The sequence below is a fragment of the Orcinus orca genome, chromosome 4 (genome assembly GCF_937001465.1).
Source record: "Orcinus orca chromosome 4, mOrcOrc1.1, whole genome shotgun sequence".
Classification (NCBI taxonomy): Eukaryota; Metazoa; Chordata; class Mammalia; order Artiodactyla; family Delphinidae; genus Orcinus; species Orcinus orca.
This window is the reverse complement of record NC_064562.1, coordinates 44,627,028-44,654,337: the sequence shown is the minus strand read 5'-3', so window position 1 is coordinate 44,654,337 and position 27,310 is coordinate 44,627,028. Positions and strand designations below refer to the sequence as shown.

General features: G+C 35.2%; 1 protein-coding gene across 3 annotated transcripts in view; it reads left to right on the top strand.

Annotated features, from left to right (window-relative positions):
* CFAP299 (cilia and flagella associated protein 299) overlaps positions 1-27,310 on the top strand; it is a 624,040-nt gene that overhangs the window by 250,953 nt on the left and 345,777 nt on the right. The window contains exon 4 of one of the 3 annotated variants that reach the window (XM_004280159.3): positions 21,942-22,013. The exons of the other annotated variants lie outside the window; for them this stretch is intronic. Coding sequence (XP_004280207.1) covers positions 21,942-22,013 — 72 coding nt within the window. The remainder of the gene's footprint in view (positions 1-21,941; positions 22,014-27,310) is intronic. 3 annotated transcript variants of the gene reach the window in all.

The window sequence follows — 27,310 nt, the reverse complement described above, 5'->3', positions numbered from 1 at the left end:
ACAATAGAAAAGATCAATACATCTAAAAGCTTGTTCTTTGGGCAGATAAACTAAATTGATAAACCATTAGCCAGACTCATCAAGAAAAAGAGGGAGAAGACTCAAAGCAATCAAATTAGAAATGGAAAAGGAGAAGTTACAACAGACACCACAGAAATACAATGCATCCAAAGAGACTACTACAAGCAACTCTATGCCAATAAAAAGGACAACCTGGAAGAAATGGACAAATTCTTAGAAAGGTATAACCTTCCAAGACTGAACCAAGAAGAAATAGAAAATATGCAAAGGCCAATAACAAGTAATGAAATTGAAACTATGATTAAAAATCTTCCAACAAACAAAAGTCCAGGACCAGATGGCTTCACAGGCGAATTCTATCAAACATTTAGAGAAGAGCTAACACCTATCCTTCTCAAACTCTTCCAAAAAATAGCAGAGGAAAGAACACTCCCAAACTCATTCTCTGAGGCCCCCGTCACCGTGATACCAAAACCAGACAAAGATACTACAAAAAAAAAGAGAAAATTACAGACCAATATCACTGATGAATATAGATGCAAAAATCCTCAACAAAATACTAGTAAACAGAATCCAACAACACATTAAAAGGATCATACACCATGATCAAGTGAGATTTATTCCAGGGATGCAAGGATTCTTCAATATACGCAAATCAATCAATGTGATACACCATATTAACAAATTGAAGAAGAAAAACCCTATGATCATCTCAATAGATGCAGAAAAAGCTTTTGACAAAATTCAGTACCCATTTATGATAAAAACCCTCCAGAAAGTGGGCATAGAGGGAACCTACCTCAACATAATAAAGGCCATATACAACAAACCCACAGCAGACATCATTTTCAATGATGAAAAACTGAAAGCATTTCCGCTAAGATCAGGAACAAGACAAGGATGTCCACTCTCACCACTATTATTCAACATAGTTTTGGATGTCTTAGCCATGGCAATCAGAGAAGAAAAATAAAGGAATACAAATTGGAAAAGAAGAAGTAAAACTTTCACTGTTTGCAGATGACATGATACTATACATAGAGAATCCTAAAGTTGCCACCAGAAAACTACTAGAGCTAATCAATGAATCTGGGAAAGTAGCAGTATACAAAATTAATGCACAGAAATCTCTTGCATTCCTATACACTAATGATGAAAAATCTGAAAGAGAAATTAAGGAAACAGTTCCTTTTACCATTGCAACAAAAAGAATAAAATACCTAGGAATAAACCTACCTAGGGAGACAAAAGACCTGTATGCAGAAAACTATAAGACACTGATGAAAGAAATTAAAGATGATAGCAACAGATGGAGAGATATACCATGTTCTTGGATTGGAAGAATCAATATTGTGAAAATGAGTATACTACCCAAAGCAATCTACAGATTCAATGCAATCCCTATCAAATTACCAATGGCATTTTTTACGGAACTAGAACATAAAATCTTAAAATTTTTATGGAGACACAAAAACCCTGAATAGCCAAAGCGGTCTTGAGGGAAAAAAACAGAGCTGGAGGAATCAGACTCCCTAACTTCAGAGTATACTACAAAGTTACAGTAATCAAGACAATATAGTACTGACACAAAGACAGAGATATAGATCAATGGAACAGGATAGAAAGCCTAGAGATAAACCCACGCACCGATGGTCAACTAATCTATGACAAAGGAGGCAGGGATATACAATGGAAAAAAGAGAGTCTCTTCAATAAGTGGTGATGGGAAAACTGGACAGCTCCATGTAAAAGAATGAAATTAGAACACTCCCTAACACCATACACAAAAATAAACTCAAAATGGATTAGAGACCTCAATGTAAGACTGGACACTATAAAACTCTTAGAGGAATACATAGGAAGAACACTCTTTGACATAAATCATAGCAAGATCTTTTTTGATCCACCTCCTAGAGTAATGGGAATAAAAGCAAAAATAAACAAATGGGACCTACTGAAACTTAAAAACTTTGCAAAGCAAAGGAAACTACAAGCAAGACGAAAAGACATCCCTCAGACTGGGAAAAAATATTTGCAAATGAATCAATGGGGAAAGGATTAATCTCCAAAAAATATAAACATCTCATGTAGCTCAATATTAAAAAAACAAACAACCCAATCAAAAAATGGGCAGAAGACCTAAATAGATATTTCTCAAACGAAGACATACAGATGGCCAAGGAGCATGTGAAAACCTGCTCAACATCACTAATTATTAGAGAAATGCAAATCAAAACTACAATGAGATATCACCTCATACCAGTTAGAATAGGCATCATCAGAAAATCTACAAACAACAAATGCTGGAGAGGGTGTGGAGAAAAGGGAACCCTCTTGCACTGTTGGTGGGAATGTAAATTGATACAGCCACTATGTAGAACAGTATGGAGGTTCCTTAAAAAACTAAAAATAGAATTACCCTATGACCTAGCAACCCCACTACTGGGCATATACCCAGAGAAAACCATAATCCAAAAAGACACATGCACCCCAATGTTCATTGCAGCACTATTTACAATAGCCAGGTCATGGAAGCAACCTAAATGCCCATTGACAGACGAATGGATAAAGAAGATGTGGTACATATGTACAATGGAATATTATTCAGCCATAAAAAGCACGAAATTGTGTCATTTGTAGAGACGTGGATGAATCTGGAGACTGTCATACGGAGTGAAGTAAGTCAGAAAGAGAAAAACAAATAGTGTATATTAATGCATATATGGGGAACCTAGAAAAATGGTACTGATGAACTGGTTTGCACGGCACAAATTGAGTCACAGATGTAGAGAACAAACGTAGGGACACCAAGCGGGGGGGAAAGTGGCGGGGGTGGAGGTGGTGTGATGAACTGGAAGATTGAGATTGAAATGTATACACTGATATGTGCAAAATGGATGACAAATAAGAACCTGCTGTATAAAAAAATAAATTAAATAAAAATAAATAATGTGATTTCTGCAGTAAAAGAAAATGTAGCATTGCTAGAGCTAAAATTGTAAATAAAATAGAAATTGTAGAACGTATGCAATACTTTTGTTTATAGTTTTTAAGGTAAGCATTGAATAGTTTTTAATCCTTTTTTAGAAAAAATCGTGGAAAGGGTTCCTTGAGACCATAGATACTAATAGATTTTATTAGAGATCTAAAGATTGTTAGTCATTGGCAAGATATTATAGCAATCAGAGTATTTTTAAAAAGACTTTATGTTATGGATTTTTTTTAATGTTATAGGAAACCATATAGGAAACCACAGTTCATTTCATTAGTTTTCTGCTCTGTGCAAACCACATTGCTCTTTGCCATAATATTTGCTGTTTTCCAAAGACTAAAAAGACACAGGCCTTCCCTACAGGGTTTCTAGTGTGATAGGGTTACATAACTCTTTTAAGTAGCTAAGTGGCAGGGTGGGGGTGGGTGAGGGGAGTTGTTATTTTTCAGTTGGTAGTAAACAAAGAATCCTGCATTTATTGATTCCACAAAAACAAAAATAAAAAGTCCCTTCCTAATCAGAGACTGATGAAGATGGAAATGAAGGGTCACAGCTGTTATGCGTTGGGAAAATAGAACCTGTTGACACTTATTTTCCCACTGAATGTTGACTGTGTAAACAGTTACATGGCTGACTAGTTTGGACTTTGAAGTATGCATTATTGAAGCTGGTATAAAAGCACTGCTTACAGGTTTTCCTTCAGAGTCATTCAAAGAAACTACTGTATGTGGGGCAGGAAAACCTATGAATTAGGCAGTTCCTAATATACCCATTTCCTGTGTTGAAATCTCTATGAAACATAAGATTGCGTTGTATATGACCAGTAACATTGTGCTGACATGATCTTTTCCCTCCTTGCTGTTTTCCAACTTATATAAAATGTTCCCTTTCAAGAAAATGAAGGTATTATACAGATGTTTATTTCCTTTTTAATTGAATCCATGCTTGTCCACTAATAAACCCTATGGAAATTATATGACTCATACAATCTTACCTTCATTTTAAACAAATTACATCAATGTTTGGAAAATAGAATGCACATCAACTTCCATTTCACTAAAAAAAAGTATAGTCAAGTAGATGTTTAATTTTTTATTTTCTGGATAAAAGTATGATACAGAGGCAGCAAGAAATTCTAAAGAGTAGAGATTATGGAGCCATATTCAGCTGAGTTTGATTCTTGGATTTCCCACTTACTATACACTAAGTTCTTCAACTCTACAATCTGAGTTTCCCCACCAACCATATGGGGATCATAATTTTCATATAGTTCAGATACTTCTAGAATAAAATTATACCATGTTTAAAGCACAAATAAACCTAATCCTTAGTAGGTGTTTAATAAATTATAAGTAGTATGTGTTGTGTTAGTTCAGGTCCTCTAGAAGTGGAGTCTAAGATGCAGATTTTGGTGCAAGTGATTACATGAGAAAGTTTTCGCATATGAAACCTGTTAAGGGAATGAGGGATGCATGATTGTATAGAAGAAAAAGGTAGGCAGAGATGTGGTTTCAGTGGAAATCTAGCCTCAGTCTGATCACACAGGGGGCTGTGGAGCATGAATCGTATCAGATTCGTTCTGCCTTGAGGTAAGGGGGATGTGCTTATATACACTCTCTGTCCCCTTTCCTGTCTCCATCAATTAATTCTCAGCTGCCACAGGGGTTGGGGGAGGAGGGAAAGTGGCTCCAGTCACCAAAGGACGGTCCTTTCTGAGGGGAGTGCAAGTGTGAACCATTAGCCATTAACACCTGCAGCATCTGGAACTGAGTGTACCAGCCTGGGAAAAGGGGATCTAGGAGGGACCCCACCAACATACTCTTCAGATGTAAAAGCTCAGTGTCAGCCATTTTTGAAAGAAAAGAATGCCCCTCTTTCAATAATATAATCGTATAGACAAAAAATATTTTTAAAATATTTAAATTTATCAATCACTTTTATACAAAAATTTATTTCTTTAGTGTTACCTTTCCATAATCATTTGAATTAAAATAAAATGTATTATACTGCAAAGGCCTCTTCATTTACAAATAATCAGAAGTTCAAACATGGTCTTCAGGTCCAGAAATTTTGCATATGTTAATAAGCTTTCCCATTTAAGTCTTATTTCCACTAGTACATGTCCCCATATAGATAGAATGTTTTGTTAGGATTGACAGAATCAATGACTAGTGACTCTACTCATGAGTGAGCAACCAACCTCACGTTGGAGTGCATTCACCAAAGATATGTTTGTGAATATAGTAAGAAATAAAGTCATTATAAGGAATGGAGATACAGTTTATTACCTGCTAAACACAATGCATTTTCACATCTAGTACAATATTTTTGGATGCTTTTGGTTGTTTGTGGGATATGAAAAAGAGTAAAGTTGATATATGGTTACCAAAATTTGAAAATGAATCTCTTTGCCACATTATGGAGTTATTATATCCCCAATGTTCTGTGCAAACCAGTTACCTTGGTTCTTTGTCTAATGGTGAAATGTAGTAGAATTGTTTAGATATTAACGAAGGTCTGAACATCCTAAGAATGCATCACTTTTCTCCATAAATGAAAATAGAGCTAAAAATGCTTTTTAAGAAAGCACCAGTTTACTGACAGCAAGTGCCCTGATATGAAAGATTTTGTGAATTTCCAAGTCCACAGTCCCTTAACCACCAATCTAAAATCCACAAAATTCTGAAAACCAAAGGACTTTTTAAGTTTGGAATAAAGTAAATCGGCATTGAAACCTGACCTGACATGAGGCTATTTATGGAGTTTATCTCATTTAGTGTGACTATCCTTTTAGTTCATCACAGAAAAATTAATGCGTTAGGTTAATGGGTGCTGTCCTAGGCTTCTGTGGGAATGTGGATTGATATTTGAATATCTACCATGCTTACCAAAATCCATATATTCTGAATTCTAAAACAATTCTAGCTCCAGAGATTTCAGATAAAAGTTATGAATCTGTATACATATAATGCAAAGTATTAATTATGGTGCAGTGAACTGTATAAGAAAACAAAACACATCTTAGTGGTTTAATACAATAAAAATTTATTGCTCTCTCATTTTACGCTCAGTCTCTTGTCCAAGTTAAACTCACAGTAGGGCTTTTTCTGTTTCTTGCATTCATTCAGGAACCTGTATTGATAGATGTGCTCTATTATCTTCATTATGTAGCTTCTGAAAATGCTCTTGTTATTGAGAATCCACTCAGGGAAGAGAGAGAGGAGAATCATGCAGATGTTTCTTTATGGGTCAAGCCTGGACATGTTGTTTACAGTACTCTGTCCCACTTCTTGTGCTTAGGACTCAGTCACATGGCCTCACCTAATTGGGATGACTGGGAAATGCAGTCTAGCTGAGTGACAGGAGGAAAAGGAAATGTGATTGATGAGCTCCTAGATGTTCCTGGGGTCTGCCACATATGCATATGTACACATTATATTATATATATATATTGCTGGGTCATATTCCCAGAATGTTTATTCACAGAAAAATTATTTTTTAATTAAGGCCATCAGTGATCTTTAGTAAATGAATGACGTTTACATTTCTAAAAATAATGGGCAAACTCTGAAAAAGAAGAATAATGGTGTGGGTAACCAGTTTTACCAGATAATAATATACATTAAAAATCTATCATTACTAAGTCAATATGGTACTGGAGTGTGAAAAGACAGAATGCTCAGCTATGCTAGTAATCAGAGAAATGAAAATTAAAATGAGTTACAGTTCATGCCCATAAAAACGGCAAAAATTAAAAAGACTGATCTTTCCAAATGCAGGTGAGGATGTGAAGAAGTAGGAAACCAGGTTCAGAGACGGCAGGAGAGTGCATTGTTAAGTGCACTTCAGAGAGCAATATCTGGTTGAAAAAAAGATGTACACGATCTTTAAACTGGTAGATATATATCTAAGAGAAACTGTCGATCATATATATAAGAAGATGATTACAAGTAAGTGCATTATAGCATTGCTTAGAATAGCAAAATAACCTAAATGTTCACAGACATGAGAACAAGTTGTGGTCTATTTATGGAGTGGGATGTACAGCAGTCAATGTGAAAAGCTAGGTGTATTCTGTATATCAACGTGGAGTCATCTTAAAAACATCATTTTATGTTAAAAGAAAAAAAAGTGTGTTTCAGAATGACATGTGCAGGATGGCCCTCCCTCAGTCACTGACAAGCTCTGTTCCTTTCTATGTCTCAGTTTCCTTATCTGCCTATTGAACTAATCACAGTATTAAGTTAGTAGAATTGGTGTGAAGTTGAAAGGAACTAACACAAGCAAAGTGCTTGGAACTCTATTTGGAGCACAGTAAATTCTCAACAAATACCATTATTAAAAACATTTATGTAAGCTTTAAAAACGTACAAAGTCACTGATCATTTTTTACGGATATACTCAGTTCTAATTGTATAAAAACTTCATGGGGTCAATATACACCAGATTTTGGAAAGTGGTTATATTGTGCAAGGTAAGAAGAGGTTGGAAAGGAAAGAGAGGAGAAGAATAGAATTGAAGAACAGGCTTTTATGTAATGTTTTATTTCTTTAAAATTTATGATGCCAGTATGGGAGAATGTAAAGATTTAAGCAAGTTACTTAGCTGGATGTTGGCTAAGATGTATTAGTTATGGTAGTTATGTTAATAAATATTATTCATGTTAATATTTTTTGTAATTTTCTTTATGCTTGAAATATTTCATAGTCATAAATGGAAGGAAAAAAGATTATAATATTTTTGGAAAAAATTTTAAATGAGTGAGTTTAAATTTATTTATTTATTTTTTTGTGGTACGTGGGCCTCTCACTGGTGTGGCCTGTCCCGTTGCGGAGCACAAGCTCCGGATGCGCAGGCTCAGTGGCCATGGCTCGCGGGCCCAGCCGCTCCGCGGCATGTGGGATCTTCCCTCACCAGGGCACAAATCCGTGTCCCCTGCATCGACAGGCGGACTCTCAACCACTGCGCCACCAGAGAAGCCCTTTAAATTTTTATAAGGAAATAAACAAAAAAAAATGCAGCCAAGAGGTCAAACGCACAGGGCAAATTTTGGGGTGGCAGTTCACAATTCTTTTGCCTCTGAGAATGGAACCCAGATCCAGAAGAGGGCCTCTAGAGGCCACAGGTGTCCTGCTTTCCCCTATGCTCTGGATGACTGATTCATGTTGGGCCAATAGGATGTTCTCTGGTGGGAAGTGACATTAGAAATGGTGAGATACACAACCAAGAAGGCATTGATGCTAAGAGAAATGGTCCATGAACTCCAACTGCTGAGTTATCTGAGCTGCCTATGTATCTACTCTTAAGTTTTGAACATTCAATCCTGCCTTTGAATCTGGGAGATATTGCAGGACTGTTCCAATAAAACCTCCATTTTGCTTAAATTAGAGTCCAATTCCTGGTTTATAGCAAGGGAACCTACACTCTTAAAATTAGTAAAGTTTATCTCTGATAGAGAGGGGATAATCATTTAGCAAAATCCTTTTGTGGAAATATGATATTTCCAATTTCATCTAGAATAAACCTCCAAAAGCATTGGTAGAGTTGGAATCTATGGATTCATGCTCCATGTGAATCTAAGAAACCTATTACTTCCTCTAAACCCAGTTCTGTGTACTTACTTCTCACACAGCAATTCAAAGGTTAATTGAAACAAATTTTCGAGAGATGCAATGCAAAATGCTCTGAGTCCAGTGAAATGTAAAATTAATGGATGTGCCAATTGTGGTGACATACACAAGGGCTTTTACTTTTTAAATGTTATATGTTAATTAAATTATACATCTGTTACTCCATATAAGCGAGGAAACATTTACAGATTGTTTTGTATTTGGACATGTGCAGTGGAGGACCAGTATATTCATGAGGCTATTTGACCATTGATGTAACATATAGTAATATTTCTTTCTTCAATCCATAAATTTTAAGAAAAAACTTCTGGCTACTTAATGTTAACAAACACGATGATTTTCATAAAGTGAGTGATACAAAAACAACAGGAAAAGAAAATTTCTTGATACATAAAATATGCTCTTATAAATGAATGAATTAACTAGCTCTTCTGTCAACAGGTAGTTTCACTTCCTGAAATTAACAGAGGATCTCATAAGGAAGTTTCTACTGAAAATTAGCTGTTTACTGTAATAAATAGTAGAGCTGACCTTCAGCACAATAAGAGGGATATAACAAAGATTGCTCTTTAAAATTTATTAACATTTTTGCTCAACACAATTTGCAAAACATGATGGTGAATTTGACAGAAAGTTGTAGTACCTAATAGTTCTAATTTAATGTTTGTGGTGTTAGGAAAAAATTATATCATATTCAAAAGATTTTTTCTTTTGATTTTTCAATTGAATATAATTTAGAACTTTAAGAGATTAGTAGATATGTTCTTAGCAAGGTCTGGATCACAAACAGAAACTTAGCAGCCGTGTTGATTTCTCTTTTCCTCTTTAACTCCAGTATGTGGTGAATTAATTAAGTGCTCTTCTTTTTTCCCACATTCTCCAGTCCAAGCAAAGGTATGTATTATAGCTCTAAGCACATGACAAGTTTGTGTTCCTTTAGATGAGAAAAACAGTGTAGTGTTGCCAGGTGCCTTTCTTTGGACCAGTTCTACATGTCTGACCATTGCTGGTCTCTATATTTACTAATCTTGGGTAGAGAGGTTCCAGGGGAGGGACCAGATCTATACCAATGTCTTCATTAAACTCAAGATAGCAAGAATACCTGCTTCCTTTGGCATGGTAGGGGGCCAAATACATTTATACTCAGCTTTAGTTCTTGGGAGATGGAAGAAAAGCTCAGAAGGATCATTTTATCTGTCACTCTTTTTTTTTTTTTTTTTTTTAGAAATCTCTATTCCTCTTCATGTTTGATCAGCATAGAGCCTTTGCAGTGTTTACAAATTACAATTAAGATAATTGTATTTTATTGAATGTTCACTTTTTGTTGGCACTTGTAATTTGTCAAATTTATTAGCACAAAGTTATTCATAATATTCCTTGATCATTTTATTATCTGTTAGATCTATAGTGATATCCACTTTCATTCCTGATATTGGTAATTTGTGTCTTCTCTTTTTTCCTGAGCTGTCTGGCCCTGAAGTTTATCAATATTATTGGTCTCCTTATAGAACCAGTTATTTGCTTCATTGATTTTCTTTATTAATTTCTATTGGTTATGCCATTGATATTTGCCCCTTATTATTTTGTTTCTCCTGCTTACTTTGGGTTTAATTTGTTCTTTTTCTAGTTTCTTAAGATGAAAGTTTAAGTCATTGATTTGAGATTTTTTTTCTTTTCTAATACAGGTGTTTTAGTGCTATATATTACACTCTAAGCACTGCTTTAGCTCCAGCAGATATTTTGATAGGTCATGTTTTCATTTTCATGCAATTCATTTGATATGCAGTACAAATTACTTTCTGATTTCTCCTTGGATTTCTTTTTGACCCATGAGTTATCTAAAAGTTATTATTTAGTTTCCAAATATTTGGGTATTTTCCAGCTTCTAAGATTGCCCCAAGGTCTAAGATTAATTTATTAACTTTGATTACCTGTGCCTCTTCTTCCTTTACTGCCATGGTCTTATCATTTGAGATCAACAGACTAATATATCACTGTTCTAGCTGATGTTCTTTCATCCTAGTATTGTGTTCTTATGTGACCCCTGAGGAGACTAGAGGTTTTGGTTTTTTGTTTGTTAATTTTCTCTGTTGCCAAAATTACTTCTTTGTCTTCTGGGGGAAATCATTTTTTATGTATTTTTGTCTATCATGTTGCAAGATTCTTCATTCATGTTTAAGAAAAAGGCAGCATAAAAGCTGACTATGAGCTCTGATGGGTTTTGCATTAACCTGTGGTTGGTCAAGGAGCTTACCATAATGCAGCAGCCCTCTTAAACATGGAAGACTTTGTTCCGTGGCTGTTCTGATTCTCCCCAGGGACTTTGTGCAGTTTCTTTAGATATTAATCTTCAATTCTTTGGGTGTTTGAGGATCATGACTGTCTAGCTACTGATAATTGTGTTCATGCAGATGGAGTATATTTTGATTGGCTTTCTTGTTTCTAGCTCACTTCTTAGCCTTTGACACTTATGTAAGTGGAATCTCTGAGTTCTGAGCTTCTCCAAGGCTCGGCTGATAAAACTGGTTCCCTACTTGGGTGCAGTTCTCTCCCCACTCCCTCCTGCCATCCATTCTTCCTTTCCTCCGTTGTGAATAGGCCCAGTTATACCTGATTCTCTTTTATTAATAATGACAGGTATATTTTAATCCTTGATAGTTACAGAGCTTTATTTTTTAAAACAGAATTATGCCACTGTATCCTCACCACCAAGAATCTAACGTTTGAAATGAGCATAGTGTGCTCATATAGATGTATAATTTATAAATTATACAAGAAAATGTTCTGTTCATTTATTAATGTAATTTTTGGTAAAGCACATTTTCCCATATTTTAAAGATTTCTAGGAATACTAGGAAATGTAATATATGCCCCAAATTATATAGGAACTCTTTGGGCGTTATGTTGAGGGGGCTTGTTCAACACTTTGTGTGTATGTGTGGCTTTGCAATAGGTGTTATTTGATAGGCCAGAACTAAGATGACTTCTTAATTAAATGCTTTCTACCTTATTGGATTGGGGTTAAAAATAAAATGACATCTCAATTATTTGAGAACTAATATGCTGAAATGAATATAAAATTCAACCAAATGCTGTTGCTCTGAAGACCTAAGGGATAAGGTATTGTTGAAAGAATTCTGTATACCACTTTGGCATTTGTAGTCAGGTTTGAAATATTTATTATGTATGTATTTACTTGTGTGTTTTCTGAGGTAGTGGAGTTCTTAAAGATTCTTGGTATAATATTTGGGGAGAAGAAACATCCAGTTCCAAAATATTTTCTCTTTTGGGAGAAGTGAAGTTGGCAGGGCATGGACTATGTAGCACTCTACATCTGGCCCATGGTGAGGGCTGCCATTGCACTTACCAGTCTTCGTGTGATTCACCTGAAGGAAATAGAATTAGGAAAACAAAAGATCTCATTTTCTATTGTTATCTTTTTAGAGTCTGGGGGACAGAGAGGGATTGTGGAATGAGGGCAAAGAGAAGGGAGGGAGGGAGGAGAGAAAGACAAGATATATTTGACACCAATTTCATCATGAACTATAGCATCTTAGAAATGAAGGGAGCAGAGTGCATCTTGTTCAACCCTTTTCCAATATGGAAATCCCTTTTTCAGCTTCTCTGACAGAATAGTTTAAATACTTTCATTGGCAGGGAGCTCATTTCTCTGTAGGTTGTCATTTACATTTCAGAGTCTAACAGTTAGAGCTGGGAAAAATCTGCCTCCTCTTAGTTACTTGTCTTCTGGAATAATATAAAATAATGCTGCTGCCACACTGATTTTTGAGGATAGCTTTCATTTTTTTCTTTTACATTTTCTGGCCTTTTTAAGTTAACTTTTTTATCTCCTTCAATCACTCTTTATTTAAACATTCAGTATTCTGATTTTTTTCTTGAAACTCCCTAATTTTCAGTGTCCCTTAACAAACTTCTTAAAATTAAATTATAACATACATATAAAAGTACACAACTTGTAAATGTGCAGCTTCATAAATTGCCATGAATGAACAAACCCTTTGATCAATACCCCGAATAAGAAAAAGAACATTATAGATATCAAAAAAGCCCCCTCTGTGCCCATTTATTCACTACTCTCCTACCCCCAAATATAGTCATATTCTGATTTCTAACACCATTGAACAGTTTTGTCAGTTTTGAAATTTTATGTAAATAAAACCGGATTGTCTGAGTTCTTTCACTCAGTATGTTGTTTGTGAGACTCATCCACGTTGTTGTGTGTAGTTGTAGTATATAGTATTTCATTTCTGTGGTTTTTCACTGTATAATTACACAATTTATTTTTCTATTTTACTCTTATGGACTGTGGATTGTTTACAGTTTAGGACTGCAAAGAATTATGGGTCTATGAACATTCTTGCACACACCTTTGTGTGCATATGTGCATGAATATTTCTATAGCTATTGGATAGATACTTATAAATGAAGTTATCAGGTAATAAGTTATATATATGTTTAGCTTTAGTAGATAATGCCAAACACTTTCCAAAGTGATTGAGCCAATTTACATTCCCAGCAATCATGTAGGAGAGTCCCTATTGCCTCGGTCTCATTAACATTCATTTATTTTAATTTTTGATTTTAGAATTCTAATAAGTGTGTGATGTTATCTCATTGTGGTTTAAATTTGCATTTCTTTGATTATTGATGAGGTCTTCCATGTGTTCATTGGTCATTTGGATATCCTCTTCCGAGAAGTGTCTGTTCAAGACTCTTCCATTTTTCTGCTGTATTTTTTTGCCTTTTTCTAATTGATTTAAGGCATTTTCCATATATTCAGGATAAAAAGTCTTTGTTGATTGTTTGTGCTGGAAATACCTTCTCCCACTCAGTACCTTGACTTTTTGCTCTCTTAATGAAAGTTCCTAGTTTTAATGTAGTCTAATTTATTAATCATTTCCTTTATGGCTAGAGCTTTTTTTTTATCCTGTTTAAGATATCTATGCTATTCCAAGATCATAAATATATATTCCTATGTTATCGTCTAGTAGTTTTATTGTTTAATGTTTACGTTAGATGTATATTTTACCTGCAATTACTTTTTCAAATATGGTGTGAAGTAGAGGTCAAGTTCCACTGAGATACCTATTGTACATCCTAACAAAGACGCCAAGCAGGCATAGATATAAAAATTTGGATTTCCAAGTGGAGGTCTGCATTGAAGTTAAAGTTTTAGGAGTGTTCAGCGTGCAAGATGCTGCTTAAAGTTATGTGATTGATTGCTATTGCTAGAGAAATGAGCATAGATTGAGAAGAAGCCTGAAGACAGAGCCCAGGGGCATGCCAACACGTCACCTAAAATTACATTCAGTACTCTGTTACATGTTAGTGTGGAGTACAGCATACTAACATAGGGCAGAGTGTACTATAGATTCTAGCCATCTGGATACCACCTTCAGTAGTGCAACCCATGATTGTGTTGGCTTATGCCACAGTCAAGGCAGAACATAAACTTAGTTCAATGTTATGGCAAGCCAGAATGTCATATTTTTTAATATGAATTGTTAAGCCAAATGCTTCATTCTGCACTAATGCAGTTAATTAGCTGGCATATAAAAGCAACAATTTATATTTTTTTCTTGAGCATTTTATGAGGTTTTCATGTTATTTGGGTTATTTGTCTCAACCTATCAGGATATTTTGGAATTCTAAATAATTAATCCAACATGTTAGCTATCTGTCATACATACAGACATTCAACATTTATAGATTTGATAAGCAAGGGACTAATAGGGAATATTGGATACTATAGGATCATATCTTGAAATCTTTGGTGCACTAGAAACCTTCCTCCTCTAGCTGACATTGCTCCCAAGCTCAAACCTTGTTTGAGCAAAACTGTTCAACTATGTCTAACTTACTGTCATCCAGATCATATTTCCTCAGCTTTTCTAGGAAGGAAATCTTGAGAGAAGCCATCTTTGTTTGAATTCTCACTTTAGGTAGTCTTGAGTGGGGCACCTAATGCTGAAATATTGCCTACATTCTTGTCAGAGTAAATTACTTCCAGTGTCAATTTATTTCACCTCTGCGAGAAGGAATATCCACAAGATGGTATGATGCATGCCCAAATGTCACATTTGGCCTCCAGCCACCTCCAACAGTGTGAAAGTAAAAACTGTGCAGAGTAGCTTTTATTCAGCCAAATTCAAGAAGAAAAAGTCCCTGAGCATGCATTCATTTCAGTTGCAACATTTACGAAGTGCCTGTTTTATGCAATGCACTGTTTCAGATGTTATGAAGAGTGTAACATGAATTATGGATCCCTGCCATCACACCATATACCTAATTTAGAGGTCTGTCACTTATATTGCTAGTGAGTCCACAACTCTGTAATTTTCTTCATTTTCCACGTAATTTGTTCCCAGATCGTTTCCTGTGATATCATTGCTTCTTTGAGACACCTCTTTGTTACAAGGTGCTTTTCTAAGTTCTTTCCAGCAGTGACAGTATTTGACTCTTTACAGCCACATGCCTAATATTCCTATCCTGTGAACCACCTTTGATTCTCTACTGTCATACAGAGGTTTGGTAATGAGAAACAAGGACACTGAGTCTTTTAGAGGTTAAGTCATGTAGTTTGTGGCCAGCGGGGTCTAGAAAATAAATGCCCTCATGTCCAGTTCTGTTCTTTTTTCACTAGTCCACAAAGTGGGACTTCAGAATTGCAGAGGCATTGAATTTAAGGACCCTTATTAACAATGAATGCAGACTCAAAACTCTCTTGGGTGTACCTCATGACCATGTTGTTGTGAATTTCATGTAAAATGAGGTACTGCCGCTCCTGATCTTGCAAGCTACTACTGTTACACTCCTAGGAAATCTTTGAGGTCTGAAAACTTGTGTTTAGATTACAAGGGATCATTTATTCCTGAAACATTTACAGTAGTGTTTTTATAAGGCATGTGACCAAATCATAATATGTGCCTTTAGTGATGAAGGAATAAAGGTTGTTGATTATCAGTTGGAAACTTGGATGTTATACACTTGAAATTGGGATACAAAACAAAACAAAAAGCTAAAGATGACCAGATCTCAAAGAGAAAAATTAGTAATCCATGAATAATAAACAGAGAAAATATTTTTAAAAGGTAGGGTGTCCGAATACCTCTGAGATCAGTTTAACATATATGATCCGCACTTATATATAGCAGATTACCTAAATTCAAACTGACCTTGGCCACTGTATGGGAGCAGTATTTTTGAAAGAATGAGCTGTACTAAAACAGTTTCTGCAGTATATTAGACACAAATATGCTTTCCTTCCATGTTAGGCATGCAGAACTTTTTCCCACCTGTTTATTTTTCCTTAAACAAACATATTATCTGATATAACTAGTCCAAAGAAAATTTTCTCTTCCTCTATGTGAATGAACTCCCCTCTTACCCTTTTGCTAATTCCTGGAGTTCTGATGTAGTTCAGGATCTTATATTACATCCATGTCACTTTTTGGAATCACTTCAGTGGTATAGTGACTTGAATTATTTTCAAGTATTTAATCAGCTTCTGTTTGTCGGTTTTCTCCTTTGACAGTGTAAATTTATTTTCCAAATGCAAATGTATGATAATACAGACTGGCCTCCCTGTGCTGTTATGAGGTTTGAAACAAAAAATAAGTTTTTGTCTTAAAGTCTTTTATAGCTGCAAAAAGTGGCAAAATTAAGACTGCTTCATCAAGTCTGTACTGTAGCTCTCATGACAGTTATTAAATACTGTGGCTGTTTATTTTCTTTTCATCATTGAAAAATTAAGATGTTTTTCCATGGAAATGGACAGCTCCTAAAGGAATGGTTCTGGGTTTCCAAAATATAAGGAAGAACTTTTCTAATAAATGGATTTAGACTTATTCTGTGATTTAAAAAATAGTAGGTGATGGATTCAGGGTTTTAGATTTATAGCTGAGCTCTGATATTTACTAGTTTGAGCACTTTGGGAAAAATGATATGCCCTTTCTGTACCTCAGTTTCCTCAGTTATGGAATAAGGATGATAGTGGCTCTCAGTCATTGGATTATGGAATGCTTTAAATGAGACAGAGTGTGTGATGTACTTAGTGAGTGCTCAATAAATATTAAAGATTTACACACAAGATTATTATATAAAGTAGTGACCTTCCCAGAGGGTTGAAGAATGGCATCACTAGGAAAGATTAATAACGTTCAGTTACGTTTTGTATACAGGTGATGAAATTGAGACTCAGAGGTGACAGGTTATTATAGCTACCTTAATTACCTAACAAGGTAAATTGAAGAGGTTAAGCTTTAAATCTCACTGTTTTATCATACAGCATTATTTAAAGTGGAAATTTGTGCTAGTATAACTTAACTTTTGCCTAAATTTTGAGTTTATCTGATTTGGATACTTAAAATTTTTCATTTGATGAAATTTCCTTAATGGAAAATATACCATAGTTTGTACATTTTGAGATGTAAGTTGTATGAATAAATAAACAATAAATACTGTTGGAGTTTGAGGACATTATATATGATTTCTCTGTTCCTCACCTAAATTTGGATTTGATTTAGAGAAGATCCTAAAATCAGACAGAATGGGAAAATGATATTGATCTTCAAACAGATAAATAAATGTATATTGAATGGGTGGCTTAGGATGAAAGCAAATGGGCTTGCCATTGCTATTCTTTTTCCCAGGATAGATTTTGGAGCAACTAGTCTAAAGGGAAAGTTCGCTCTACAGAGTGGAGTTTTCATTTACCTAGGATCACTACACCACTTCACAGTTACAGCTTTTTTAGCTCTACCTAGTTGAGAGAAGCAAGGATTACTAACTTGTCCATTTCTGTAGGGAGGAGTAAGAGGTAGAACAGGCAGTTTTCTTAAAAATCAAGAGGTTCCAAGTAAGTGTAGATGAGGAGAATACAGGGATGAAACACTAGATGCAGACCTGTTAAAGTTGGACTACCTGGCAGGAATGTTGGCAATCACTGCAGTTGCGTACGATTATCATTACCCTAAAGGCTCTAGCTTAAGAAATAACCTAATGAAATAAAAAACGTATATGTAAACATGGAAAGGAAGAATTCAAAGAATCAATAGTGGACGATGATGTCATTTTTTTCAAAGTTCAATAGAACTAAATGAAAAATTATTGAAACTACTAGGTGAGAAGACCAAATATCAGATCTTTGCCTTCTGCCAGAGAATTCCAGGGTAAAAAGTTAAATATAAAAAGTAATTAATCATTAGATTTAGGTTGATGAGAGACAAATCCAGCAGCCCTGGTGACTAACCTCTTTTCCTTTCTTGGTTGCTTAGCAGAGAACTGGCTCAGAAGGTGTAAGTTAGTTCAACAGAAGAACAGTCACTGGGGTCCAGAGGCAGCCCCTTTCTAACAGGGCCATCCCCTGATGAGGAGGTTTCTACTGATACAGATCTCATAGATTTCCCTGACCCTTAGCCTTACAAATATGTGGGGTGTTACTGACGCGAACTTCCTCTCTGCTGGAACATTGGCCATGTGCACATGGATATGAGCAGTGGATGATGAGAGTTGAGGGCTGGGAATGCTGTGTGTTCTGCTGCTTCTCTGCTTGTCAGTTTTCTCTTGATAACCCCCATGTTCTATCTGGACTGTAAAGTGTTGGTGGTGTTTGCCCATGACTGGCAACTAGGAAGCAAAGAGGGACACCCATGTTTCAAGGTGAACACAGGAAAACAATCAATAATCAAAGTATGAGTCGTACAAAAGTATGAATTCAGAAAAGTATGAATTCACATCAGAAAGGCAGAATGGGTAGATGTCAGTGACCTTGGATTGGACACGTGTCCCCCGAGGCCAGTGTGATACCAGGAGGAAAAATTTAACCCTGGGAGGATCAAAAAGAGAACAGGGAGGAGGAGAATTCTGAGCCATCAGAATATTTTCTCAGAGAAAGTGTTTAAAGTAACTGAGTTTATTTTACACTGGCACGATTACATATTTTGCCACCAGTTGAAATGGGGACTCACGAGGTAAGTTCAGTTATACAGAAAAAAACTTAAAGCTCCATTTTTCATGGCTGAGTTATATAAAATTCATACCTCAATTAAAAGAGAAATTGTTATTTGTATCCTACTTGAGGTCATGTTAAGATAATTTATTCATATTTTAAAAAGTGGGAGTTAGATGATTTTCATTGAAGAGATACTTCTGTACAAATACATTTTCTTTTGAACAACATTTACTTTTCAACCAAATGCTTAATAAGTATGTCTGTGACTTTATTTTCCAAAGGTAAAAAGTGGCCTAATGGGAGAAGAAAAATACCAAAATGATTTTCCTAATGTGTTTCCATAATAATAATTTTTCCTTAAACATAAAAGAAGTTACACTAATACATCTAACTCTAGATACAGACTGGAAAACTGAAAAACTAGATTATATAGCCAAGAGGAAATAACATTATGAAATACTCCTACTGATTTACTACATTACCTTTTAAATAAAAGAAATAGAAACAAATGTTAGGAATGTTCTTTCAAGAATAGCTTTTTGCTTGTGGTATTTCATTCTGGCTCTAAACATAACCTACAAATGAAATGAAAAGAGGACATTTATTTGTTTTTATAGAAAACCAAAAAAAGTTTGTTTTGTCACCTACTTGATAACACTTCATTATGCCAGCTTTCTTTTTTTGTTTTTGAATCTTTTTCTTGAGAAATAATTTTAAACTATAGAAAAGACACAAGAAAAATATAGACAGCATCTGTATACCTTTTACCCAGATTCACCTATTGTTACCTATCATTTTTAAGGACACTTTTCAAAATTTTAATATATTGAGTACTTAAACAAAAGTTAGTCATGCTGCATTGTTTTGTGTGTTTCATGGGCAACATCCCTGCTTCCAGGGAAGGACAGCTGTAGCCAGTCCACACAAGTCCTCTTAGGGCAACAGGAACCAAATTGCCTTTCTTTTGTAATTCTAAGAGGGACCACTCCACTTGTTGAAAAAAGAGTCAGTGAAGCTCCCAACTATTCTACCTAATGAATAAATTAAAAAACAATAAATAAATAAATGTGTTAGCAAGTAAATAAGTCTTAACAATAGGTATACATTTTAAAAGTGAAAGTCCCAATTTCCAATCTCACTACTCCTTCTGCAACTAACAGTATCTCGTAAAACTTTCCAGAAAAATTCTACGGATGTACAAAGATGTATGGCCATCACTATAGAAACAGGTATATATTGGGTTGGCCAAAAAGTTAGTTTGGGTTTTTCCATAAGATGTTATGGAAAAACCCAAACTAACTTTTTGGCCAACCCAATAGTTATAGACATATATAGAATTATAAATACACTTGTAAGTGGAATTACAGATACAGATTTAGAAATCCTTTTCCATATATAGTCTAATGAGATTATACTGTATATACTCTTCTGCAGCTTGCTCTTTCCACGTAGCAAAATATGTTAATTAGCTTGTGATATTAGGTCATATAGATCTACCTCAATCTTTTTAAAAGCTGCATAATATTTCATTGTGTGTATATGCCATAATTTTTAATCCATACTACAAATGATAAGTATTTAATTTTTTTCTTTTTACCTTTTGCTGTTACAGAACTAACAAATATCCTTATCTTAACTGAGTTTCTGTAAAATAAACTTCTAGCAGGGTATTTGTGCATTTAAATTGTGATAATAATTGTTAAATAATTTTGATAATGGTCATTTGATATTTCTTGTGTTTGGAACACAGTATGCATTCAGAAAAATATTCGTAGAAGGAAGGGAGGGAAGGAGATAGAAAGGGAGGGAAAGAAGTAAAGAAGGCTAGTCTCTTGGGGACAGTTTCCTTTACCTAAGTGGAGAAGAAGAGGGACCTTTCAGACAAGATTATGATTGCCTTTACTTACAAGTTTTCTACTATGCTTTATATCTTTGTATTTGCATACTTTTAAAATATTATGTAATTTTTATATCTTTCAGAGGCCAGCTTGACTCTTACTTCCTCAGAAAGAATATAAGAAATAGAATGTTAAATATTTTTATTGTATGGTCCTGTCATACCCTAAACTTCTTTATCACACTTGCATTTTCCTTCAATGTCTGTTTCCTTAGATCAGAAGCAAGAAGCGCCCTAAGGATCGTGTCTGTCTTGTTTGTCAGTGTATTCTCTACATGAGGATGTCTAGGTGTTCAGCATTTGTTAAAAGCAAAAAGGTGGTGGAGAGGAGAGAATTAGAGAGAGGGAGACAGAGAGATAGGGAGATATAGACACAGAGAGAGAGAAATAGAAAGAGAGAGAGAAAAGAAGGAAGGGAAGGAGTGATTGAGGGAGGGAGGAGAGGAGGGAGATGAGAAGGTTGATGATGCCAGGAGTTAGAGCTGTAAATATGGGAGAAATAGGTAAAAATGAATGGTAAGAAAGAAAAAACTCACAGATATAAGAATCTCAGTATTTTCTGACTAGAATAGGGAAACACTGGGTCATTTTTCAGCAAACCAAAGGAGTTGACCATAGCTTGGTTTCTGACTGCAGAGTGAAAGCTATGAGTGTTGGAAGGTCCAGAATGAGGATTGTTTGGAGGACTTGTTTTTCCATGAAGTGGTGCAAAGAGAACTGGGAAAGGTAACACTGTAAAGGTGAAATATCTGCTTTGTATTCCTAACACTTTGGGAATAGGAATATAATTACGATCATGAATCCATCATAGAGGGGCCACTTGGAAATTGCACTGGACTCAAAGCTCACGTAACATAAGAGTGTGAAGGTTACATGAGGTAGTTTTGCTTATTTTTATTTTACATTAGAATGTAATGTAGACATTTATAAAACATTTCCTAGCTAAAATTTCTTTTTGAATCTACTACATTATAATTATATAACTCTTTATCTATATTTCTATATGTCTCTATATACATATAAAATATAATTATAATGCATAGAGACATTCACATTCACAAATGAACCATCTTAAATTTAATACCATTCGTAAGTATTGTTAAACCTAAAAAATTAGGAAGTAGATTATTCAATTTATAAGCTTCTTGCTTTTTCTGTTTCACTCTCCTTTTTTGGGCCATATGTCTGTTTTCACCAACATTGGAAAGTGGGTTCTTGAAAGGAAAGTAAATGAAATATTTAAATGATTAATAGCAGGTTGCACATTTTTTGTTCATTTTACTTATCAATATTCTCATATTATCAATATGCCTGATTGATGATTGATGTCAACAATAACAGAAGGTGGGATTCAAATTATACTCTAATAGGACCATTTGTTAACCTGTGGAATATGCCTCATTTGGATTTCCTCTCAATTTATTGGAGTTAAATCAACAGGAAGCTGATGCTGCTCATACCTTGAAGAAGCAACTGGCAGAAAGTAGTGCTCGTGGAAAAGTTTCCTTTACAAGTTAGAAAAACATTTTGGCTTCATCCTACATATACTACACTCCAAGGTCTACTGCTACCGTTTTCCAAATTACTCACTGGCTTGATGAATGGCAGTTACAAGTAGTGCTTTTATTGCAATACACAGATGTTGTTGTTTTCCAATTTTTATGAAGTAAATGGAGGGCTTTCATATAGAAAAACTCATTTTGGATGTAATAAAAGAACCTAGATTTCTGCTTTTTAAAGATCCATACAACGCCTACATTTTATTCTTATTTTGTAAAGAAAGTTTATTTAAAGAACCTGTCTTTCTTGGCATTGATAGAAAGCAGGTGTTACCTAATGGGATGAAGCCAGGAGGTTTAATGAGGAATAATAGAGAGTTAGAATAATCATGTTGAGGGTCAGAAAAGGGTTAGAATTCTTATATACAACTGAGTAAAGCTAACAGTGTGTGTGTGTCTGTGTGTGTGTGTATGTGTGTGTGTATCTGTGGGCATGTATGCAGAAAGAGAGAGAAAGAAAGAGAGGTTGAGAGGGAGTGGATGGTGAAAATAAGGAAACGTGTGAAAATATTTCCTGATAAAATTTAATTCTACAAATGATTTGGGATTACCTACATTTAAGTTTATTTCAATTGTTTGAGGTTCACAAAGTGTGTGAGACTTTTAAATTAGGGCTTATAACTCAATATAAAGAAATGTAGGGATGAATTTCTTGGAAAAGTTTCTGAGGGCTTTTTGTATAACTATACTATTTGCTATTTGAGCACCTTACTATATCCAGAAACTTAAGGTTGTTTTGGGGGAAAAAAACGTTTACATTTTGTTAAATAACATGACTTTGTAAATCAGTAGGACTCTTGCCTTGTCTATAATTATTTATACTAGCAAAATTTTACAGTGCTTTGTGACTGCCTGGAGGGGTGGGATAGGGAGGGTGGGAGGGAGGGAGACGCAAGAGGGAAGAGATATGGGAACATATGTATATATATAACTGATTCATTTTGTTGTAAAGCAGAAACTAACACACCATTGTAAAGCAATTATACTCCAATAAAGATGTTAAAAAAAAAAAAAGAAGCCCTGGTTTGGGGACTGGCTTTACTTTTATCTAAAAGCATTTTACCTACTTGGGTAGCATATAGTTAAAAATGTATACTAGAAACACAAATCTCTGTTGAGATAATAAAAGATTTGCATCCACCCAAAAAAAAAAAAAAAGAAATCTGAATAATATTCATAGTTATTACTTTCTCCCCATATGTCCCCTTCCTCCACACATGCGTGGCCTTCCCCATTATCAATATCCCTCAACAGAGTGGTTCATTTGTTACAATTGATGAACCTCATTGACACACTGTGATTACCCAAAGTCTATACTTTGCATTATAGTTAACTCTTGGTGGTGTGCATTCTATGGGTTTCTAAAAATCCTCTGTTCTCTGCCTTTCCATCACTCCCCACTGTCCCCCAGCCTCTGGCAACTACTAATCTTTATACTGTTTCCATAGTTTTGCCTCTTCCAGAATGTCATATAGTTGGTATTATATAGTATGTAGACTTTTCAGGTTGGCTTTTTTCACTTAGCAATATGCAGTTAAGTTTCTTCCACATCTTTTCATGGCTTGATAGCTCATTTCTTTTTAGTATTGATTAATATCCCACAGTTCATTTATCCATTTACCTACCGGAGGATATCTTGGTTGCTTCCAAGTTTTAGTAGTTGTGAATAAAGCTGCTGCAAGCATCTGTGTGAAGGTTTTTCTGTGGATGTGAGCATTCAGTTCTTTGGGTAAATATCAAGGAGTGGTCTGACGATTTTTTAATGGTGCTTTGAATATTTACAACTCTCCCTGTCTTTTTGTTTATATGGCATTAGTGAATTTTTTTATAATTTCTATTTTATGTATAACAGTATGTATTGGTAACTTTTCAGTGGTACCTAGCCGGCCTATATATTTGCCTGTTTGTATGCTACATTCTGTGACTTTTTGTGACCATATCCCTGTGCCCACTAGTGGATTTTTGTCTGGTAAAATAATGATTTTGTTTTAATAGTTCATAAATGACCCTCAAAATGATAAAGTGAAAAGAAGCCAAAAATTCTAAACTGTCTTTGAACAAACCAAATGCATTTTAGTAGTTATTTCCTTCTTTGAATCATATCCAGCCAACATTTTACCCATGGGAAGTTTCTTGAAACTTTACAAAAGGCAGAATAATACTCATTAATATCTGTGGATTTTCAGGTAATTTGCATATTTATTTAATCTTTATATTTTATGAGGTAGATCTAATTTATTAATTGAAGAGATTTCAGTTCCCCTTTGTAGTGCCTCTTTCTGATCACATTAACTTCTTTAATTTAATAGAAGCTCTAATAAAATTAAATAACATCAGCAAGATGCAGAGGGAAATGAGAGTCTGCTCTCTGTTCACAGAAGACATTACACTGGTTTCACGGGAATGAATACCTCTGAATTCATCTGAACCCCCAATCCACCCCAAAGGGACATAGTGCTGAAGTAGTAAAAAGATGCACATTTAAGGAGAAGAGAGCAATTTTTTCCAGCTTTATTGAGATATAATTGACAAATAAAAATCATATCTATTTAAATGTAAAATATGATGATTTGAGCTACATATATATTATGAAATCATTAACACAATCAAGCTAGTTACCATGTCCATCACCTCACATACATTTTTTGATGAGAGCACAAGATCTATTCTCATAGCAAATTTCAAGTATACTATACAGTATTGTTAACTATAGTCATCATGCTGTACATTAGATCCCCAGAATCTATACATCTTATAACTATTTATCTTATACTCTATGGCTAATATCTCCCCATTCCTCCCTCACCCCACCACTCCGCAGCCCCTAGCAACCACGATTCTACTCTTTGCTTCTGTGAGTTTGGCTATTTTAATTAAGATTTCACATATAACTGAGATCATACAGTACTTGTTTTTCTGTGTCTGGCTCATTTCTTTTAGTGTAATGTTCCCAGGGTTCATCCATATTGTTGCACATGGCAGAATTTCCTTCTATTTTATGGCTCAATAATATTTCATAATTATAATTTTATGGCTGAATATATATATATATATATATATATATACTCATCAGCAGTGTAGAAGGGTTCCCTTTTTTCCATATCCTCTCCAACACTTATCTCTTAATTTTTTGATAATAGCCATTTGAACAGGTGTGAGGTGACATCTTATTGTGGTTTTGATTTGCATTTCCTGATGGTTAGTGTTGTTCAGCAGCTTTTCATATACCTGTTGGCCATTTTATGTTTGCTTTAGAAAATGTCTGTTCAGATTGTTTGCACATTTTTTTAACAGGATTATTTGTTTTTTCGCTATTGAGTTGCATGAGCTCCTCATATAATTTGGGTATGAACTTCTTGTCAGATATATGGTTTGCAATTATTTTTCTCCCCAAAGAGTAAATTCTAACAAAATGGTATGCTAATTTGATATCTAAAGAGAAATAGCCACTTCTTGTTTTTGTCTCCCATTCTATCCCATGTCTTTCCTGTGACACTCATTACATTCTTCCTTATATTATAGTAATTTGCACTTACATCTTCTCTCCTTCACATTTAAAATTTTTCTTAAACTCACTGTTGCTAAGCCCAGTTCCTTAATGATAATAGTATGTTGGTTTAATTAATCAATACAATTTAAAGACCTTTTATCAGAATGGACTTAAAGCTAAAAAGTCCTTTGGGACCTTATTCTCAATACTATACAATCTAAAAAAGTGACATAAGATCCTTTCTAAATGTAAACCCGTGGTTTGTGTTCAGTGATAATTATAAAAACTTTTTGTACCCAGGTCCCTGTCTTTTTTTTTTTTTTTTTGCGGTATGCGGGCCTCTCACTGTTGTGGCCTCTCCCGTTGCGTAGCACAGGCTCTAGACGCGCAGGCTCAGCGGCCACGGCTCACAGGCCCAGCCGCTCCGCGGCATGTGGGATCCTCCTGGACCGGGGCACGAACCCATGTCCCTTGCACCGGCAGGCGGACTCTCAACCACTGCGCCACCAGGGGAGCCCCAGGTCCCTGTCTTAAATCTTGTGATTAGCCCAGAAACTTGCTGGCAGGAGGGTTTCATCAGTCATGGTTCAATTGCTCTGGGTGGCCTATAAGCATTATGTCATTATCAGCTGCAGGATGAGCTGGTCACACTGTTTGTAGGTTCACTAAGTTGTTCTATCAGCTCTCCAGAAGTAAATGCAAATAAACGGGTTCCAAACCCCTTCAGAGCACACTGTAAATCTTTGTAACTTCATGGCCAAATGGTAAACCGCAGGACCACATGACTCAATTCCCTTGAGACAGTCGTGTTATTCCTGTCAGACTTTTCTTCCCCCATTCATCAGCTGGAGGCTTTCATCTCCTTTTAAAGTCATGGCCTTTCAAGTAGGGGTGAAATTACACCTGTCAGTAATAAATGTGCCCAGTACTCTCTATCATTCTGTCATTTCACAAAAGATATTAAAAGGAAGCATAGCTTATTCCAAATTCAGTTAGCAACACTTTTTTCTTTTCTCCACAGTACTTTTCAGTACCTTCCAGTTATGTAATTGTTGAGAGAATTTAAAACATTCTCACATAAGATGGTTTTAAAAATATTCCCCTAAATCAGGGAACCTTGAGGAAATTAGCTTCCATGTGAGCTATACATTATATTCAGTAACTGCATTAAACTTATTTGACAGAAAGATTTAACTGTATACATAATCTACAACGGCAATCTAAATATGTCCCTTAGCACACTTGTTCTGTTTATTTTTTCTACCTTACCCTCTGATAACTTTGTGTTTGCCTGTAATACCATACAGCAGGTGCACCTGGACAGCCACCATTTTATTTACACAGAGAACAAAGTTAATGTTTTATCAAATGCAGGTCACACCTGGGTTGAGACATTAGTAGGAAGCAGGGTTCAAGTCAAAATTGCAACTTGCTTTCAGCCTGATATTTGAACTCCATTGAGCAAACTCTCTTGAGTTCTCTTGAAAGTTCTGAGGACTTGGTCTCTTAACTCCCCATTTACTGAAGGATGAAAGGGAAGCCAGGAGACTGAATACATTACTGGTAGTGCTACCACTCTCTATGGTAGGTCTGGATCTAAGCAATGAGAAAAAACAAATTGTGTCATTATTGCCCATACCATGAACTCCATACACTGTCCCAGGTAGAGAATTCTTGAAATACAAATCTGGTCTGATGTACATGAGGGTGAGGGAAAAAGTTTGGGTCAATATCCTAAAAGTCAACTA